Source organism: Aquarana catesbeiana, linkage group LG09 (genome assembly GCF_042186555.1).
Source record: "Aquarana catesbeiana isolate 2022-GZ linkage group LG09, ASM4218655v1, whole genome shotgun sequence".
Lineage (NCBI taxonomy): Eukaryota > Metazoa > Chordata > Amphibia > Anura > Ranidae > Aquarana > Aquarana catesbeiana.
The window spans coordinates 202,246,859-202,268,142 of record NC_133332.1 but is presented as its reverse complement, the minus strand read 5'-3'; the positions used below and the strand labels follow the sequence as shown (position 1 = coordinate 202,268,142).

Genomic DNA, 21,284 nt, shown 5'->3' with positions numbered 1-21,284 from the left:
ATTCACCAGATTCTATCAGGTGGATGTGAGAAGGCATGAGGATATCGCCTTTGGGCGTAGTGTGCTGCAGGCAGCGGTACAGGGTCCTCAGGTCTGATTGCACCCTACTTGGTCGTGGTTCCCCCCCCTCAGGTAGCATTGCTCTGGGACATCCCATCAGTAATTACTGAGGCTCTGTGCCCTGTGATGTTCGAGAAAGAAAATTGGATTTTTTAAAACAGCTTACCTGTAAAATCCTTTTCTTTCGAAGGACATCACGGGACACAGAGGTCCCGCCCCTCTTCTAATACACTATATTGCTTGGCTACAAAACTGAGGTATCCCTGCAAGGGGGAGGGATTATATAGGGGGTTGAACTTCCTGATAGGGTGTGCCAGTGTCCAATCACCAGTGATACCTATATAACCCATCAGTAATTACTGAGGCTCTGTGTCCCGTGATGTCCTTCGAAAGAAAAGGATTTTACAGGTAAGCTGTTTTAAAAAATCCTATTATCCTGATCACTTACCCAGAGCAGTAACATTTTTTTGCTCTGGTCACAGTGTGTTAAAAAAAAAAATTGTAAAAAAAGAGGAAAAAAAAAATAAAGGAAAAACAAAACAAAAACGTTTTTTTCCGTACTGTCAGCAGTCAGTGTCCATAGCTCCCAACTGTCCCTGTTTTCGGGGGACTGTCCCTGATTTGGAGCAATGTCCCTTGTTCCTCCTCATTTGTCCCTCATTTTGCTTTTTATCTATCAATAAATGTTTTCCAAAGCTAAACCTTTCATCCAATTTTTAAATTGCTGCATTTGTAAATTCCAAAAGCCAATATAAAGGAATAGTAGTGGTAAAAAAGCACTTGTGGGTTTAACCAATCTCGTTTTTTTGTACAATTCTCCTTTAACCACTTGACAACTGGGCACTTAAACCCCCTTCCTAACCAGACCAATTTTCAGCTTTTGGTGCTCTCACATTTTGAATGACAATTACTCAGTCATGCAATACTGTATCTATATGAAATTTTTTTCACACAAATAGAGCTTTTTTTTGGTGGTATTTAATCACCGCTGGGTTCTTTATTTTTTGCGCCGTAAAAGAAAAAAGACCAAAAAATCTGTAAAAAAAAAATACATTTTTCTTCATTTCTGTTATAATATTTTGCAAATTAGTAATTTTTCTTCATATATTTTGGCCAAAATTTATACCGCTACATATCTTTGGTAAAAATAACCCAAATCGGTGGATATTATTTGGTCTTTTTGAAAGTTATAGAGTCCAAAAGCTATGGTGCGAATATCTGAAAATTGATCACACCTGAAGTACTGACGGCCTATCATTTCTTGAGACCCTAACATGCCAGAAAAGTACAAATACCCCCCAAATGACCCCTTTTTGGAAAGAAGACATTCCAAGGTATTTAGAAAGATGCATGGTGAGTTTTTTGAAGTTGTCATTTTTTCCCACAATTCTTTGCAAAATCAAGGTTTTTTTTACTTTTTTTTTTTTCCACAAAATTGTCATATTAGCAGGGTATTTCTCACAGACCGCATATGCATACCACAAATTACACCCCAAAACACATTCTGCTATTACTCCCGAGTATGGCGATACCACATGTGTGAGACTTTTACACAGCGTGGCCACATACAGAGGCCCAACATGCAGGGGAGCACCTTCAGGCGTTCTGGAGCACCCAGGCCAATTCTGACATTTCTCTCCTACATGTAAAAATCATCATTTATTAGCTAGAAAATTACATAGAACCCCAAAACATTATATATGTTTTTTTAGCAAAGACCCTAGAGAATACAATGGCGTTCGTTGCAACTTTTTATCTCGCATGGTATTTGCACAGCAATTTTTTTAACGCGTTTTTTTTTGGAAAAAAAACTGTTTTGTGCTTTACAAAAACCAAAACAGTAAAGTTAGCCCAATGTTTTTGCATAATGTGAAAGATGAAGTTACGCCGAGTAAATAGATACCCAACATGTCACCCTTCAAAATTGCATGCGCTTGTGGAATGGCGCCAAACTTTGCTACTCAAAAATCCCCATAGGCGACGCTTTAAAATTTTTTACTGGTTACATGTTTTGAGTTACAGAGGAGGTCTAGGGCCAAAATTATTTCTCTCGCTCTACCGATCGCAGCGATACCTCACATGTGTGGTTTGAACACCGTTTTCATATGTGGGCGGGACTTACGTATGCGTTCGCTTCTGCATGCGAGCACACAGGGACAGGGGCGCTTTAAAATTTTTATTTTTTTTTTATTGTTCATTTTACTTTATTTTAGTTTGATGCTTTTTTCCAAAAAAAAAAAATTTTTTACCACTTTTATTCCTATTACAAGGAATGTAAACATCCTTGTAATAGGAATATGGCATGACAGGTCGTCTTTACAGTGAGATATGGGGTCAATAAGACCCCACATCTCACCTCTAAGCTGGGAAGCCTGAAATTTAAAAAAAAAAAAAAAAAAAACGATCCTGGCATCGATCGTAGCTGTGAGTCGGTAGAAGCGTGGGGGGGGGGGGACATCCCCTCTCGCCTCCCGTAAGAACGATCAAGCAGTGGAACAGCCGCTATGATCGTTCTTATGGTGTAGGGAATCGCCGGCTGAAAAAGCTGATATCTGAATGATGCCTGTAGCTGCAGGCATCATTCAGATATCCCCGCACAAAGTCAAGGACGTTGTATGACGGCCGGCGGGCGGGAAGTGGTTAAAACGCTTTTTTTTTTTTAACACAAAGTTGTCCATTTATACAATATTTCTAACACATAGCATGTACATAGCAAAAATGACACCCCAAAATAGATTCTCCTGCTCCTCCTGAGTACGGCGATACCACATGTGTGAGACTTCCACAGCCTGGCCACATACAGAGGCCGAGTACAGCTGAGCATGGCTCAGCATGGCAGGGTATGGCGGAGTATGGCGGGGTGTATTGCGGAGTATGGCGGGGTGTATTGCGGAGTATGGCGGGGTGTATTGCGGAGTATGGCGGGGTGTATTGCGGAGTATGGCGGGGTGTATTGCGGAGTATGGCGGGGTGTATTGCGGAGTATGGCGGGGTGTATTGCGGAGTATGGCGGGGTGTATTGCGGAGTATGGCGGGGTGTATTGCGGAGTATGGCGGGGTGTATGGCGGGGTGTATTGCGGAGTATGGCGGGGTGTATTGCGGAGTATGGCGGGGTGTATGGCGGAGTATGGTGGGGTGTATGGCGGAGTATGGCGGGGTGTATGGCGGAGTATGGCGGGGTGTATTGCGGAGTATGGCAGGGTGTATGGCAGAGTATGGCGGGGTGTATGGCGGGGTGTATTGCGGAGTATGGCGGGGTGTATTGCGGAGTATGGCGGGGTGTATTGCGGGGTATTGCGGAGTATGGCAGGGCTTTGCAGAGTATTGTGGGGGTATTGCAGAGTATTGTGGGGGTATTGCAGAGTATTGTGGGGGTATTGCAGAGTATTGTAGGGGTATTGCAGAGTATTGTAGGGGTATTGCAGAGTATTGTAGGGGTATTGCAGAGTAATGTGGGCTTTGCAGAGTATTATGGGGGTATTGCAGAGTATTATGGGGGTATTGCAGAGTAATGTGGGCTTTGCAGAGTATTATAGGGGCTTTGCAGAGTATTGCACAGCAGAAGGGATGGCTGAGCATGGATGGCTGGATGTCTCTGTGCAGCGCTGTGGGCACTACACATCCAGCCCACAGTGCTGCAGCCATCCATCCATCCATCTCCCTCTCCTCCACAGTGTACCGATCGGTACACAGGAGGGGGGGAGAGGAACCGGCGTCATCAGTTGACGCCGGTCTGTTTACATGTGATCGCGCCGTCATTTGACGGCGCGATCACATGGTAAACGGCCGTGATCAGCGGCCACTTACCGGGATCCGTGATGCGCCTGGACTCGGCGGTCACGGATGTTCTCGGGTGTTCAGGGGGCGCGTGAGAGGGGAATTCCGGGAGGACGTCATAGTACGTCCTCCCAGAGTTAAGCAACCGCCCTGCAGCCGTCATTCGGCTATGGGCCGGTTGTTAAGTGGTTAAAGGGGCGTGTCCGATACCTGCATACTTTTGCTGATAGGTGTCCCTCATTCCCATCTCAAAAAGTTGGGCGGTATGAGTGTCCCCAATCACCACCATACCAGTTATATGATGACCTTGTACTGCACTGGTGACTGTACTACTTTCCAAAAAGGGGTCATTTGGGGGGTGTTTGTACTGTCCTGGCATTTTTGGGCCTCAAGAAATGAGATGGGGCATAAGTACATCAGGATTGATCGATTTTCAGATATATATACCATAGTTGGTGGACTCTATAACTATAAATTTCACACAGACTAAATATTACACACTGATTTGGCTTATTTTTACCAAAGAAATGTAGCAGAATACATTTTGGGCTACATTTTAAGAAAAACAATTATTTGCAAAATCTATAGCAAACGAAGAAACACGTTTTTGTTTTTTTTTTCAAAATGTTCAGTCTTTTTGCATTGTGTTAAAAAAATCTCGCCAGACCTTCTGAGTTGGTTTGTTATTGTATACATTTTTTTTATTATCACTTGGCTAATAATACTTTCTAAGTCAGTGGTTCTTAACCACTTGCCTACTGGGCACTTAAACCCCCCTCCTGCCCAGACCAATTTTCAGCTTTCAGCACTGTCACACTTTGAATGACACTCAGTCATGTAATACTGTACCCAAATGAATTTTTTGTCCTTTTTTTCATACAAATAGAGCTTTCTTTTGGTGGTATTCGATCACCTCTGGGTTTTTTCTTTTTTGCGCTATAAATGAAAAAAGACCGAAAATTTTGAAAAAAAACACACATTTTTCTTTGTTTCTGTGATAAAATTTTGCAAATTAGTAATTTTTCTTCATAAATTTTGGCCACAATTTATAATGCTACATATCTTTGGTAAAAATAACCCAAATTAGTGGATATTATTTGGTCTTTGTGAAAGTTAGAGAGTCAACAAGCTGTGGTGAAAATCATAAAAAATTGATCACACCTGATGTACAGATGACCTATCTCATTTCTTGCGACCCAAACAAGTCAGGAAAGTACAAATACCCCCCAAATGACCCCTTTTTTGAAAGTAGACATTCCAAGGTATTTAGTAGGTTTGGTGAGGTTTTTGATGTCATTTTTTCCCACAATTCTTTGCAAAATGGAGATTTTTTTATCCCCACAAAATTGTCATTGTATTAGGTTATTTCTCTCACATGGCATGTATATACCACAAATGACACCCCAAAATACATTCTGCTACTCCTCCTGAGTATTATGATACCACATGTGTGGGACTCTTTCACAGCCTGGCCACATAGAGAGGCCCAACATGCAGGGAGCGCCATCAGGTGTTCAAGGAGCATAAATTACATATCTAACTTGTTGACTACCTATTACACTTTTGAAGGCCCTGGAGCACCAGGACAATGACACGTGACACTGACGTGGCACTGATGACAGATGGCACTGATACGTGGCACTGATGACCGATGGCACTGATGTGGCACTGATGACAGATGACACTAATACGTGGCACTGATGACAGATGGCACTAATACGTGACACTAATATGTGGCACTGATGACACTGATTACACTAATATGTGGCACTGCTGACAGATGGCACTAATACGTGGCACTGATGACAGATGGCACTAATACGTGGCACTGATGACAGATGGCACTATGTGGCACTGATGACAGATGGCAGGGACATGACGGTGGGGACAGATGGCACTGGGGATAGATGGCAGGGGCATGACAGTGGGGACAGATGGCAGTGGGGACACTTTTTTAGTTTTTTTTTTTTATTTTTACTTACCGCCGCAGCGGTTCGCTCTCCCTCCTCACACGCTGTCTCTGTGTGAGGAGGGAGTGCCGCAGAACACCAGCAATGAGAGATGATCTCATATGTTTACATATGAGATCGTCTCTTATTGGCACCGCCGATCGCGCTGAAAACGGCCGCTATGACTGGCTGTGTCCGAGGGACACGGCCAACACAGAACTTCCCCGATGCGCGCCCGCGGGAGCTGCATTTGGGGAGTTGCATAGCCTGGCAAACTACAGGTCGGGTCAATTTTAACACAACACAGCATGGTGCAATGCTAACCCAGCCATGTAAACAACACTGGGCACTGCAATGCACACAATTTTGACAGGCATTTGTGGAACTCCAAAAACGCTCATGAATTGCATGCTTTTGCAGCTAGTGTAACCTTAGCCTAACTGATATCATAAGCAGATAATGAAGAAACAGAGTAAATACAAAAGTAACATTATTCATTTGTATTTATTATTTATTCTAGGTATTTATATAGCGCTGTCAATTTACCCAATGCTTTACATACGTATTATACATTCACATCAGTCCCTGCCCTGAAGGGGTTTACAATCTAAGGTCCCTAACTCACATTTATACATACACATACTAGGGCCAAATTAGACAGGAGTCAATTAACCTGCCCGCATGTCTTTGGAATGTGGGAGAAAACCAGAGTAACCGGGGGAAACCCACACAGACACAGGGAGAACATGCAAACTCCATGTAGGTAGTGCTGTGGTTGGGATTCGAACCTGCGACTCTAGTGCTGCCAGACAGAAGTGCTAACCACTTAGCCCACTGTGCTGTAACTAGCAGTATTTATAAACATTGTATCAGACTTTGTTTTTTGACAGTAGTAGCTGAAATAGCTGCTATATCTACATAGCAACTCCTAGCTGTCATTTTGAGAGCTGAGATTTACTGGCAAATACTTCAATGTGTATTTCAATTTAGCCTTTTTAACTTGAGTTATTGAGTTTCTCAAGTGTTATTTCATGCCCAGCCATCAAACAGTGCATTTATTATCAAATAATAATTTTTCAGATTTAATGATGAAGTAAAACACATCAAGGTTGTAGAGAAAGACAGCTGGATCCACATCACAGAAGCCAAGAAGTTTGAAAGTTTATTGGTAAGTAGACACTTGTTGAGTGTGATTCCCCGGCAATCATCTGCAGATGGCTGCTGTGTCTGGTAAATCTCTATGATTGATGCTTCCTTTATTCTTGGAAGAGCTCTGAGCCTGTAAAATGCAGACTGTGTTCTCTCTGGTACCAGCTCCACCCTCTCCTTGAGGTCATTGTACCCATGCCCAAACACAATCGTAAATGAATGTGAGGGTTTCTAGCATACAATCATATGGCAGGAGGTCAAGAGTGTAGATAAGGGAGTCTAAACACCCCCCAGAGTATTCATAATTCGGCTGTCTGATAGCTGACAGCCACTGCAGACGCTGGTATGGAAGATTTTTTTTTTTTCTTATCTCCTCCTCGGCTCAGGTGACCCAGCTGAGGGAGGATAGCCCAGTTTGTCACTATAGATTTATATCCAGTCAGACAGGTATGCTGGTACCTTGCACTATTCATTACACATTACTGACCACTGCTCCGTGTGCATTACACACTCCTAACCCCTGTGCTCTGTGCGTGTTATGCACTCCTGACCCCTGCTCTGATATGTATATACTATGCTGTGTATTTCATACTTTTGACCAATACACTTTGCTATATTGTAGAACAATTGCTGGTTGCTCAGTGACTATGTTAATGGTATTTCTTCTTACTTTACTCACTTTGGCTCCAGCACTGTGACGCCCTTGAACTTTCGCCAGCCGCTGACATCTTCAAGCGGTCGACTTCCGGGTATTGAACACTGCCCGCTTTCACTGGCTAGGCTGAGATGACATCACTCCCATGCATGCGCGGGAGATGCGTTGGTTTCGGCATTGCCGAATTTCTACATTGAGTTGTGCGTGTGTAACTCACTGTACAGGGGCGGACAGGCAGGTTGGTAATTTGAATGTAGAAGAGACAAAGCATGTCTCTTCTGCATTACAAATCTTGCCTGTTTGCTCATTTTTATTCATTACCCAAGGTTCCACTTTAAGGTAGGCTGTGCTTTATTTGGGTCTGCTAGACTTCTGCTTGTGGCACTGTAATTAAAGAGTACTATTTGGGTACAAGGACTGTTGTAAATGTTGCTGTGTACACAGTGAATAGGCTTAAGTTCTAAGCCCCTCCCACACAATTTTGCCACACCCAAAATTCTCCACGCTATTTTCCTCAGGGCTAAACCCATGCCAGGAAAAAGCAAACTATTTATGGCTGTACAGGAGACTGCAGTGCCTTTGTTATACTGCTTTGGATGCAGCTGTCTGTTTTTTTTTTCTGTCTGAATATTGCCAAGTTGCTTTTGATATTTCTAGGAATTGGTGGAGTATTATCAGACACATTCCCTAAAGGAAAGCTTCAAGCAGTTGGACACAACGTTAAAATACCCCTACAAACTCCGCACCCGCAGTTCACCCAAATCCCCAGGTAAGTCGGCCCTTTCTATATAACAGGGCTGCCTCTGCCTTGAACTAGATAAGGAAGAGTACCATAGACTGGTCATGTTTAGATTTAAGAATGTTCAGAGTAACAGGCAAAAAATGTTTTTTTTCTGAATGTAGTCTAAGGCTGGCCACACATTATACAATTAGTTTGTACAATTTTATATTTAGGTTTACTAAAACAGTATAATATGAGGTCAAACCTGAACACTTTCAATTTGTATACAGTCGGTAGGCCCTAGTACTACATAGCTGAAGGTAAATCTAATGGAAATTGAATACAAAAATTGTATAATATATGGCCAGCTTAAACGAGAGAGAATCCACCTGCCTCTGCTGATGGTACAGAAGTTTTGTAATTTGCTGTTGTAGCTGCTTGTCATTAGCCAGACAGAGTGTTTTAATAAATGTGCCATGGAGAGTGCTGTCAAGGGAGCTCTTGGACTGGTTTCCAAACTCTTTATATAAATACACTGATCAGCCATAACTTTATGACTTTGTTACAATGGCATCTGAACGTCAGCACATATATTAGAGCTCTGTGTATGAATGACGTGGCCGTGTGGGCAGAGTCTAGAACTCGCAAGCAGTTTTCAAAAAGTGACAGCCAGTACGGGGAACTTCTCCCTATACTGCTGCCACAGGGAGAGGGGGCAGGGGCTGCAGCACTGGGAACATGTTACAAGTAACACCCTAAAAACGGATGTAACATGTTCCCAAAGGATCTGCCAACCTCTAGTGATGCCTACTGGTGTCCATGTCTCAATGGGTCAGGGCCGTTTTAGTGGCAGAAAGGGGGACCTAATCAAGATTGGGTGGGTGGTCATAACGCTATGGCTGATCAGTGTATATTGGTCCTTATTGCCAGCAGCATAAAGGGACATTGTTCATATGAAGGCTGACTTTTTTTTTTTTTTTTAGATTTAATTTTAGAACCATTGCATAATGTTGTAAAAGGGGAAACTAGAGAGGGGCTGCTCATGTGCATTTATGCAATAATTCAACTAATAATAAATGTAAGGAGACATGGCCCTGCTGGTTATTACATGCAGACCTATTAACCATAAATTACACACGCGATATGGCTCATTCACATCATACATGCATTAAAAAAATGCACAGATTTGATGTGCATAGAATATTTTAGGGCTTGTTCACACCATGTGCAGAGACTTGATTTTTCCAATGCAGGTCTATGTGACAGGACAAAGAAAACAATTGTTTTCTATGGTCCCTGTTCACACTACAATGCTGATACTATGTTTGTTTTTTTTTATTGAAGATAATTGCATACTTGTTGCATTTTGCTGTACAGAAAAAAAAAACACTCTGCACCAGAGTATTTTGTATTTTCTGGCACAGTTACTAGCCAGTAGGGATGGGCCGAACACCCGCCAGTTCGGTTTGCACCAGAACATACCGAACAGGCAAAAAATTTGGCAGAACACATGAACACCGTTAAAGTCTATGGGACGGGGGGGGCGTGTCCAACTTCCGGTATGTGAGGAAGCTTTCCTTCAGAGCTCCGACCGCGGTTAAATCCTGACGAATCCTGTAGACCTGCAGGTTGAACTTTTTCGCCCCAAAACTACCGGATCGGATAGCGGAACACCCCGGGCACCTGAAGATGGTGAAATATGGCCCGAGTGTAGATCCTACACCCGCAGAGAAGCTGGCGAAATATGCGCACGAGGACACCCAAGATGGCGCCCGGCTGGGGAGAACGAGGCCTGCTACAGCAGCCCCGCCTGATAGCGAGTGGACCGAGGGGGATAGAGACTGGCTGGATCTGACTGACCCGCTGGCTCGTCCCCTGCCCTCTCCGGGATCGGAACCTGAGGAGAGCGGCTCCGGTACGCAAGGCGGTGAGCCGACGCTCCTACAAATTATGGATACTATAAAAAGCTGCCATGCGGCCTTATCCACGCAAATAGAAACCATTAGGGTGGACTTTGCTTTGCTCAAAGATGATGTGCAGAAGGTGAGGCAAAGAGTCACCCAAACGGAACACAGAATCAGTGCAGTGGAAGATGATCTTAACCCCCTGCTGCTGCAAGTTAGAGACCTGTCGGCGGACAACAAATCCCAGGAGGCCAAAATGGGAGACATAGAGGACAGGCTGAGAAGGAACAACCTTCGGTTCTTGGGATTCCCAGAAGGCACAGAGGGGAAAAACCCAGAGGAATTCCTGCTGTCCTGGCTTAAACAGGTATTTGGTACTGACAGGTTCTCTCACTTATTCGCCATAGAACGCGCGCATAGGATCCCATTGAGAGCCCCTGTTCCTGGGAGATATCCTAGACCCATGATAGCGCGCTTTCTTTACTTCAGAGGCAAGGAAACTATCCTAAGAAAGGCCCGAATCCTACCTGAGCTAATGTTTAATAATAACAGAATTTCCATTTTCCCTGACTTTTCTGCTGCTACACAGAAACAAAGGGCAGCATTTCAAAGTGTAAAACAGCGCTTGCGGGACCGCAGCTTACCATACAGCATGCTTTACCCAGCCAAACTTCGAGTGGTCCACAAAGGACAAACACAATTCTTTTCATCACCCAAAGAGGCGAATAGATGGCTGGAATCCCTGGGACAGGGATAAAGATATGATGTCCCTAATAGCTAGCGGTATTAGCAGCGAGCACCCGGGAGGCTTCCTGAGGTGAAACGAGAAACGATCAACATAAACCTAATGTGTTATACCCCGTAAGGTATGAAAGATGACTTTTAAGCTTGTTGGATGCCGGTTTACAAGATCCTGCTATCAGTCGACCTGAAAGGAACACTAGTATATGATCTTCAAGCAACGCGGTGTCGGTAGAACTCTGTAAACTCACATATACTTTTTCCTAAAGCTTCCAGGCCGGCTGGCACAGGAAGAATACCCCCCCTTTAGGAAGAGTTTTCTTGGATTCAATGTTTGGGGTGAAAGTCTGTGGGTTGTTCGGGGCTGCAGGCAGGGTGGGGGGACAGGGAGTTCAGATCAATTACATTGATCGCAAAGTTGGTTTCTGTTCTTTTTGTTCTTTTTTTTTCTTTTTGTTTTTGACGTTTTTTCACGCAACTGAAGGGTACCCTACAGGTTTAATACTGCTTAAGCTATGGGAAAAATGGTACCAGTAAAAAAGTTCATGTTTATATTTAAGAGTATGGTACCAGCTAGATGTACCCACAGATAGGAAGTATATCCTAGCATGTTACTCCAGGAGGCAAGAATTAGAGAAAGAATACACTGAACGCTCCTTTGAGGGTGGATTGGAAATGTTGCTATACCCCCGGGACCTATATACTGCTGCTATTATATTCTATTTTTACCATGATGCAATCCCTTGATATTCTCTCATGGAATGTGAGAGGACTCAATTCAAAAATAAAGAGAGCCCTAGTATTTAAATACATCCTAAAACGAAGGCCACATATCATATTCCTTCAGGAAACACATCTAGTGGGATCCAAAACGTTAGCCCTTCATAGGGCTTTTGTTGGTAGAGCATTTCACTCTACTTATTCCAGCTATGCCAGGGGTGTATCCGTATTGTTTGCTAAGTCGCTTCTATACACTATTAAATCGGTTAAACTTGATCCTATGGGTAGATATGTGGCCCTCGCAGTAACTATCAATAACCAAACTTATACCTTGGTAGCAGTATATATACCTCCCCCGTTTGCAATCAAGGTATGGGAGGAGATGATGGCTCAGGTATTGCAGATGGCGGAGGGTCCGATCATTCTGGCTGGGGATTTGAATGCTGTGTTATCACCAGATAAGGATAGGTTTAAAATGGCTGTGGTAGGAGGATCACCCCTAGAGGCATGTGTGAAACCCTATGACTTAGTAGAGGCCTGGCGGTGGAAACACCCTGACGATAAAGAATATTCCTGTTACTCTGCCACTTTTAATACACTCTCTAAGATAGATTTATGCTTTGTGTCTAGGGACCTGCTCCCAAGGGTTCTGGATGTTCATTATCTACCAAGGACCATCTCGGATCACTCTCCCATGCTTCTCTCCATAGACATGGAGAAACCAAGGGGCTATGTTGTATGGAGGCTGACCCCCTTGTGGCTTAGGGAGGAGTGTTTCGAGAGGTCCACCGCAACATCCATTAATAATTTTTGGCTAGAAAACAAGAAAGAGGTCCCGATGGGGGTCACATGGGATGCATTTAAAGCTACACTCCGGGGATCCATTTCAGGTTTAGTTAAACAACTGCAGTCTGATAAGGGATGGAAGGTCAGAGATGCGGAGCAAACGGCCACGGAGTCCGAAGTAGAATATATCAAAAACCCTAACTCGGATACTCATAGAATATGGAGGGATAATATAAGAAAACTAGATTTAGTATTGATAGAAAAAACTCAGAAAAAATTACTTTATCAATCACAAAGGATCTTTGAATTTGGAGATAAAAATAGTAGACTAATGGCTTATCTGGCGCATTCTCAGCAGGCCCCAACTTCTATTCCAAGAATATGTGATACAAATGGGAAAATCTGCACATCACATGATGATGTCGCAGATGCATTTTTGTCATTCTATAAAGATCTTTATAGATCACGGGTGGATTATGAGTTGGAGGAGGTGCGGACGTACCTTGCCCCAATACCCCTGATAGGGCTTACAGAGGAGGGGGTGGAGGAACTAGATGCTCAGTTTACAACTGAAGAAGTACTATCAGCCATAAAGTCCCTTAAACCTAATAAAACCCCTGGACTGGATGGTTTTCCAGTTGAATGGTACGGAGCATATGCGGAAACCTTGGCCCCTAAGTTGATTGAGATGTACGAAGATGCCTTTGACAAAGGTATTTTACCTGAATCCATGAGAGAAGCTCTGATAGTACTGATCCCCAAGCCGCACAAGGACCATGATTTATGTGAATCATATAGGCCTATATCCCTTATTAATGTGGACGCAAAAATCCTAGCTAAAATCCTGGCGAAACGTCTCAATAAGGTGATAGCATCTATTATCCATCCTGATCAGACAGGATTTATTCCTGAGAGATCGACTGCCATAAATCTGAGACGCCTCTTTACTATATTACAATCGAAGGGCCCTACTCCCGATACTCGGGTGGTGGTGTCACTTGACACCCATAAGGCGTTCGACTCTATAGAATGGCCATACCTCATAGCGGTCCTTGGGCGGCTGGGTTTCGGCCCAAGATTTGTACGGTGGGTCAGACTCCTATATGCGGAACCTCGGGCTAGACTACGTATCAATAATTCCATTACCGGGCTCTTCGACATAGCTAGGGGCACACGGCAGGGGTGCCCTTTGTCGCCCCTGCTGTTTGCCCTGGCAATAGAGCCATTGGCGGCGCTGTTGAGGGCGGACGAACAGATCAAGGGATGTAAGATTAATGACAGAGAAGAAAAAACATCTTTATACGCCGACGATATGCTTTTATACCTGGAGGAGGCGGAGGGGTCACAGCCCATAGCTTTAGACGGAATATCCGACTTTGGGAGGTACTCCGGGTTCAAAGTGAACTTGAGTAAATCCGTAATATTCCCTTTTGACCCCGCATATGTTCCGAAACTCTCTTGGGGGATATCACTATCTTTGGTCTCAAGGTTTCGATACCTGGGGGTTGAAATACAGCTACCACTGAGCTCGTATGTGTCGATTAACCTGTTACCGGTCTGGAAGCGACTAAAGGAGAGTACACAGACTTGGGCTAAACTCCCCCTTGGCCTTTTTGGGCGAATTAATATATTTAAAATTATTTATTTGCCCAGGTTCTTGTACTTACTCTGGCATGCCCGGGTATACATTCCAAAGAAATGGTTTATTGATATAAACAAGACACTTGGTACGTTTCTATGGGGACCCAAACCCGCTAGAATATCTATGGAGACACTCCATTTACCCATAAGGTCAGGTGGGCTAGCTCTACCGAACCTAAGATATTACTATCTAGCTGCCCAATTAACACATGTACATTGGTGGGGCTTCCCGCAGATGAACATAGCATCGGTGGCCACCCAGGCTGCCCAGGTTCATTCGTACGAAGCACTGATCAATGTCCTGTTTAGAAATGGTCCGTACCCGAACAAGGGGTCTAATATTTTAAAGCTCTCATATAAAATATTTCATATATGTAATAGGATAATAAGGGGATCTAGTCTGGCAGTTTCTCCTAATGCTCCATTGTGGCATAACCCTCAGCTCCCTGAGATAGCCAAGGCTCCGGACGGAGCCTGCTGGGCTGTTTATGGGATAAAATACGCACATCAGCTGTTTAGGAATGGAAATTTCAGAGCCTTCATAGATCTGAAAACTGAATATAACATACCCAACACTTTTTTTTTCAGATACCTCCAGTTGAGGCATGCCGTCAGGGCTCAATATGGAGGGGATGAGATCAATCTCTCCCCATCTTCAATGGAAAAACTTATTGCTGAGGAAGACCACTCAAAACTGATTTCTAGATACTACTCAGTTCTGCTAGCTCCCTCTTCCCCTGGGTTAGACAGGGTGGCCATACAATGGAAAAAGGATATCCCATCTCTTACAGAGGAGACATGGCAGGAGGTGTTGGACACCACGGTGTCATCAATGATCTCGGCCAGAGATAAAATGCTCCAATTTAACTACTTACATAGACTGTATTACACCCCGAAAAGGCTGCACAAAATGGGAGGGAGGGATTCCCCGGAGTGTCCCCGGTGCAAAGCGGAAGTGGGAGATTTCTTCCATATGGTGTGGCAATGTCCTCAGGTGGTGACATACTGGGGGGAAATCCTCACATTTGTGGAGGAAAAGCTAGAGCTCCCAAATATATATTCTCCGGCCAGGTGCCTGCTTGGAGACCTGGAGGAGGAGGACCTACCCACACCAAGGAAGACCCTTCTACGTATACTATTCTGTTACGCTAAAAAGGCTTTGGCCCTCAAGTGGAGGGAGCAGAGCCCTCCCTCTCTTGGGGATTGGTTAAAATTGGTTAATAACGCTCTGCCAATGTATAAACTCACTTATCAAGCCAGAGGGAGTAACAAAAAGTTTGATAAAATTTGGGGGAAATGGATCACAAAGGTATCCGGAGAGATTGAAATATAACAGTTATCAGGTTATTTAACAATGTATATGTGCAGGTGTGATGGACACGAGGTGAGAAGTGGATTTACTGTTAGAAATAATGACAGACTATATAAAGCTGGAGGAAATAGTGGGAACAAGATAAGGAAACAGTTAGATAAGAAACGAGTACATTGGTTATTCTGTATGCTGACAAAGCTTTATTTTCATGCTAACAAATATTAAGTCTAAATGAGTGTTACCAGTATACAATGTTTCGCAATATAGGCTGTTGTAATGTGATAAAGAATTGTGATATAGTATTGTAAAATAATCTTGTGAACTTCAATAAAATTTACCCTTTAAAAAAAAAAAAGTCTATGGGACACAACATGAATAATCAAAAGTCTCATTTTAAAGGCTTATATGCAAGTTATTGTCATAAAAAGTGTTTGGGGACCCAGGTCCTGCCCCAGGGGACATGTATCAATGCAGAACGTTTTTAAAAAAACAGCCATTTTTTCAGGAGCAGTGATTTTTTTAATGCTGAAAGTGAAAAAATAAAAATTAAATATTCCTTTAAATATCATGCCTGCTGGGTATCTATAGTATCCCTGTAAAGTGGCACAGTTTTCCTGTGTTTAGAACAGTACCACAGCAAAATGACATTTATAAAGGAAAAATTGTCATTCAAAACTGCTCGCGGCTGTAAAGAATTGTCGGGTCCCGGCAATATAGATAAAACTCATTGAAAAAAAGAGCATGGGATCCCCCCCCCCCAGTCCATTACCAGGCCCATTGGGTCTGGTATGAATATTAAGGGGAACCCTGAACCAAATTTTTTTTTAAAAATTGTGTGGGCCCCCCCTAAAATCCATATCAGGCCCTTTGGGTCTGATATGGAAATTAAGGGGAACCTTGCGCCAATTTTTTTTTTTTAAATGTTGTAGGGGCCCCCCCAAAATCCATACCAGACCCTTATCTGAGCACGCAACCTGGCAGGCCGCAGGAAAAGAGGGGGGGCGAGAGATCGCCCCCCCTCCCCCCCCGAACCATACCAGGCCACATACCCTAAACATGGGGAAGGTACTTTGGGGTAGCCATATATATAGTGATGTCCCCTTTTGCACAAGGGTTCTATTCTACTTTAGTTTTGTTCCTTCACTTTACTTGTCTCACATCACTTTGTTTCATTTTACTATATCAATTCAATATACGTTTAATTGAGAGTAGGTTATCTTATTTCATTCATTTTTTATTTACCTCTTTCCTTTTTGTTTTGTTGCTTATATACCATACGATCATTGTACCCGTACCATTTCACAAAAGAGTGTCAAAATGTTAAAAAAAAAAAAAAAAAAAAAAAACAAGACACAGCTTGGGACAAGTCCTTTTATTAAAAAATAAAAATGTCCCACGAAGTCCATTCATCTTCTTCTATTGCTCCGCCGACGGACATAAAAATTAAAAAAACCCTCCACCGATCCGCCTCCATGGGAGGCTCCCGCCATATGACTCTTCAGCGCCTTTGACAGTTCTTATATAACCGAGGGCGGGGCCACGCGGTGACGTACCCGGGTGACCCCGCCCCCCCAGATGCACGGGGAATTGCCCTGGCGTCAGAGGGGAGCGTCATACGGTGGTGGGGTTTTTTTTTTTCGGTCCGTCGGCGGAGCGATGGAAGATGAATGGACTTCATGGGACATTTTTATTTTTTAATAAAGGACTTGTCCCAAGCTGTGTCTTGTTTTTCTTAACATTTTGACACTTTTTGTGAAATGGTACCAGTTACCATTTCACACAGGGGGGAGGCCGGGATCTCGGGGTCGCCTTGTTAAAGGGGGCTTCCAGATTTCGATAAGCCCCCCACAACCACGGGGCAAGGTCAACATCAACATAGGGACAAGGTGCTTTGGGGGGCTATCCCAAAGCACCCTCCCCATGTTGAGGGCATGTGGCCTGGTACGGTTCAGGAGGGGGGTGCTCTCTCATCTCTCCCTCTTTTCCTGCGGCCTGCCAGGTTGCGTGCTCAGGTAAGGGTCTGGTATGGATTTTGGGGGGGACCCCTACGCCATTTTTTTTTTAAATTGGCGCAGGGTTCCGCTTAATTTCCATATCAGACCCGAAGGGCTTGGTATGGACCCCCACGCAATTTTTTTTTTTTTTTAAATTTTGGTTCGGGGTTCCCCTTATTATTCATACCAGACCCAAAGGGCCTGGTAATGGACTGGGGGGGGAATCCCATGCTCTTTTTTTCAATGAGTTTTTTTTTTCCTTTAGAAATGTAATTTTGCTGCGGTACTGTTCTAAGCACGGGAAACCTGTGCCACTTTCAGGCATACTATAGACACCCCACAGGCATGATATTTAAAGGAATATTTCATTTTTATTGTCTCACTTTAAGCATTAAAAAAAATCACTGCTTACGAAAAAAACGGCAGTTTTTAAAAATTCTTTTTCCATTGATACATGTCCCCTGGTGCAGGACCCGGGTCCCCAAACACTTTTTATGACAATAACTTACATATAAGCCTTTAAAATGAGCACTTTTGATTTTTCATGTTAGTGTCCGATAGACTTTAACGGTGTTCCAAATTTTCCCCGAACACCGCCTATTGTTTGGTGTTCGCAGAACATCCAAACAACCAAAGTTCGGCCCGAACTTGTGCTCGGGCCGAACCGTTCGCCCATCCCTACTAGCCAGTAAAAGAAACAAACACCACCACAAATTGCATTAAAACAGAGGATTCAGTTGCACAATATTTGCAAATGTGGAAGTCGCACTGCCTCGTAATGACCCTTCTTTAACGTGCAGTACCAACTCTAGGCTAGGCTATGCGAGCCTCCATGTTGGGGCACGTATTGCAATAGATAGAGGAATGGGCTACCCCCGAGTATTCCTTCCCCTAACCGACGGAGGAATAAACAAATTGTAATGCCTGGACACTATTTTGCAGCTTTGACATGTGTTAGTAAAACTATACATATCATCGCAACTTACTTTGTATATCCCGGTGGATTATACCTTGTTTTTTTCAGGACAATTTGGGCTTTCTTTTGGTGGTAAATGGTAACGGATATCTCCTGATCTCCAGGAAAACTGGGCCAAAATAGTATAATAAAAAAAATCCTTTTTTTTTTTTTTTAACCACTTCACATCCGGGCCAATTCTGACACTTCGCTCCTACATGTAAAAAATCATCATTTCTTTGCTATAAAATTACATAGATCCCCCAAACATTATATATGTTTTTTTTTAGCAGAGATCCTAAAGAATACAATGGCGGTCATTGCAACTTTTTATCTCGCACGGTATTTGCGCAGCAATTTTTCAAACGCATTTCTAAAAAAAAAAAAAAAAAAGTTTCATGCTTTAAAAAAAAAAAACAAAACAGTAAAGTTAGCCACATTTTTTTGCATAATGTGAAAGATGAAGTTATGCTGAGTAAATAGATACCTAACATGTCACGATTCAAAATTGCGACGCTTTAAAATTTTTTACTGGTTACATGTTTTGAGTTACAGAGGAGGTCTAGGGCTAGAATTATTGCTCTCGCTCTAACGTTTGCGGCGATACCTCACATGTGTGGTTTGGACACCGTTTTCATATGTGGGCGGGACTTACGTATGCGTTCGCTTCTGCGTGCGAGCACACGGGGACAGGGGCGCTTTAAAAAAAAAAAAAAATTTTTATTGTTAATTTTACTTAAAATTTTTTATTTTGACACTTTAAAAAAAAAAAAAAATTTTGATCACTTTTATTCCTATTATAAGGAATGTAAACATCCCTTGTAATAGGAATATGGCATGACAGGACCTCTTTACAGTGAGATATGGGGTCAATAAGACTCCACATCTCACCACTAGGCTGGGAAGCCTAAAATAAAAAAAAACGATTACCCCTTCCCAGCCGAGGCGGCGCCCTGTTTTTTTAATGCAGGGGCCGGGCGTGACGTTATAACATCGCGCCCGGCCTCCGAACGATCATAGAGACTCCAGCGACCATCTGGTCCGCCGGAAATCTCCATGGTCAACATCCGGGGCCGGCGGATCCGCTCTCCGACTCACCGATCGCTGAGGTGAGTCGGTAGAAGCACCGGGGGGGGACGTCCCGTAAGAACGATCAAGCGGCGGAACAGCCGCTATGATTGTTCTTTTGGTGTACGAATCGCCGGCTGAAAATGCTGATATCTGAATGTCTGTAGCCTCAGGCATCATTCAGATATAACCCCGGAAAGTCGAACGGCCTAAGGATATCAAGTGGTTAAACGTAGCTGTACATTTCTTGCTATTACTATAACCTACCACCAAAGAACAATCCAAAATCACTTTTCCCCTGTGTATGTTAGGTGTTTGTGCCTGTAGTAGGGCCCAGAAACAACAGTGAGCATTTTGCTTTTTAAATGATTTATTATAAAAATCCTACCCAAAACTTACTGACCATGACCTTTGACCCCTTACCTTGATGCTAACCCTGGCATTGACCTGGATCAAACCTTGATATAGCTATTTTTTTTTTTACTTTTTTAATCTACATCTTCCTCCCCTGCAAAGAGTGGAAAATGCAATCTTTATTTCCATTCAGAAGAGAAAGTAAACACATGGGCAGGCTGCATAGTGACTGATCAGATGCAATCACAGTGATCAGGTGACCCAGGACCGGGAGTCCTGGGTCCCGATCATTAGTACAGGAACGGGGCTCCCAGTGAGAGTCCAATCTCTGTGCTGGGAGCATGCTGTGCAGTGAACTCCCAGCACAAAGACACTGCATAGCACATGTCCATTGCGACCCCATGGATAAAGGCCCACTTCTGTGAGGCCGCATATCTGCAAATGGTCGGCAGGAAGGGGTTCAAGGAGAAGTCAAGCCAAATCTTGTCTGGCTGTACACAGATCACAGAAGTGCTGAAGTCCACTCTCTGCTGATGTCACCAATGTCAGTCCAGGCTCCGCGTCATCGCGACCATAGAGTGGGGATCCTCCAGATCCCTGGACCGACACCCGGCTCAGCCTCTCAGAGTGCCGCTGAGAGGCTGAGCCGGCCTCCCCCTCCACAGCCCAGTGCTCCAATGAGAGAGCAGAGCAGAAAGCTGTGACTGACGGTCACCAACTCTCTGCTTGGGGAGCTTTGAAAACCGAGCGATCGGCAGTGTTTGATCACTTGGCTCTCGTTGTAGAGGCGTCGGGGGACTGATGCTGCATCCACCTAGACAAGTATGAATAGGGGAAAAAAAAAAAACAAACTTCTCTTTTTAAATTAGCCATTGCTATATATACAGTATGCTCCAACATGGAGACACTTAACAGGTAGCCAACAAATAAAAAATTACACTAACAATTTGCATTAAAACTGAGGTTTTAGTTGGACACCATTGGCAAATATATGTGGAAGGCAAACTACCTTTTCATGTAAGGCCACTCTCAGGCCTAACTCTAGACTAGGAGAGTCTTAATGTTGTATAAACAGTAATTCAATGGATAAATGAAAGGCATTATAAAATCTTTGCACCTGCAAAAGGTGTTTGATTATGTAGCGGCATCATTTGTTGGCCTGTACACACATCTTTTATAGAAGAGTAAAACTTCACATTCCTTTGTCAGCAATTTGTGTAGAAACATGAGGGCTGTATTCTCCTCTGGACACACTACATGTCCCTCTATCCCTGGATCTCTCAGCCTAGTAAAGGTGAGAGGTGATTAGATGTGAGACACAAGCAAGTAGAACATACACAGACCTAACCAGGCAGCTGGAAGCAGGGCCGCCATCAGGGGGGTACAGCCGTTACAACTGTAAGGGGCCCCGAGGCCTGTGCAAGAAGGCAGGATGGGTGAAAGGGATCCGTGCTGTGCAGTGTAGAAACGATCTCCATTTCTGCAATTCTCGTGTCA

General features: G+C 43.7%; 1 protein-coding gene across 8 annotated transcripts in view; it reads left to right on the top strand.

The window, feature by feature from the left end:
• Positions 1-21,284, top strand: part of VAV2 (vav guanine nucleotide exchange factor 2) — a 375,354-nt gene that overhangs the window by 343,155 nt on the left and 10,915 nt on the right. For all 8 annotated transcript variants that reach the window (XM_073599569.1, XM_073599567.1, XM_073599566.1 and 5 more), the window contains 2 exons: positions 6,868-6,955; positions 8,249-8,360. In XM_073599569.1, the coding sequence (XP_073455670.1) occupies positions 6,868-6,955; positions 8,249-8,360 (200 nt within the window). The remainder of the gene's footprint in view (positions 1-6,867; positions 6,956-8,248; positions 8,361-21,284) is intronic.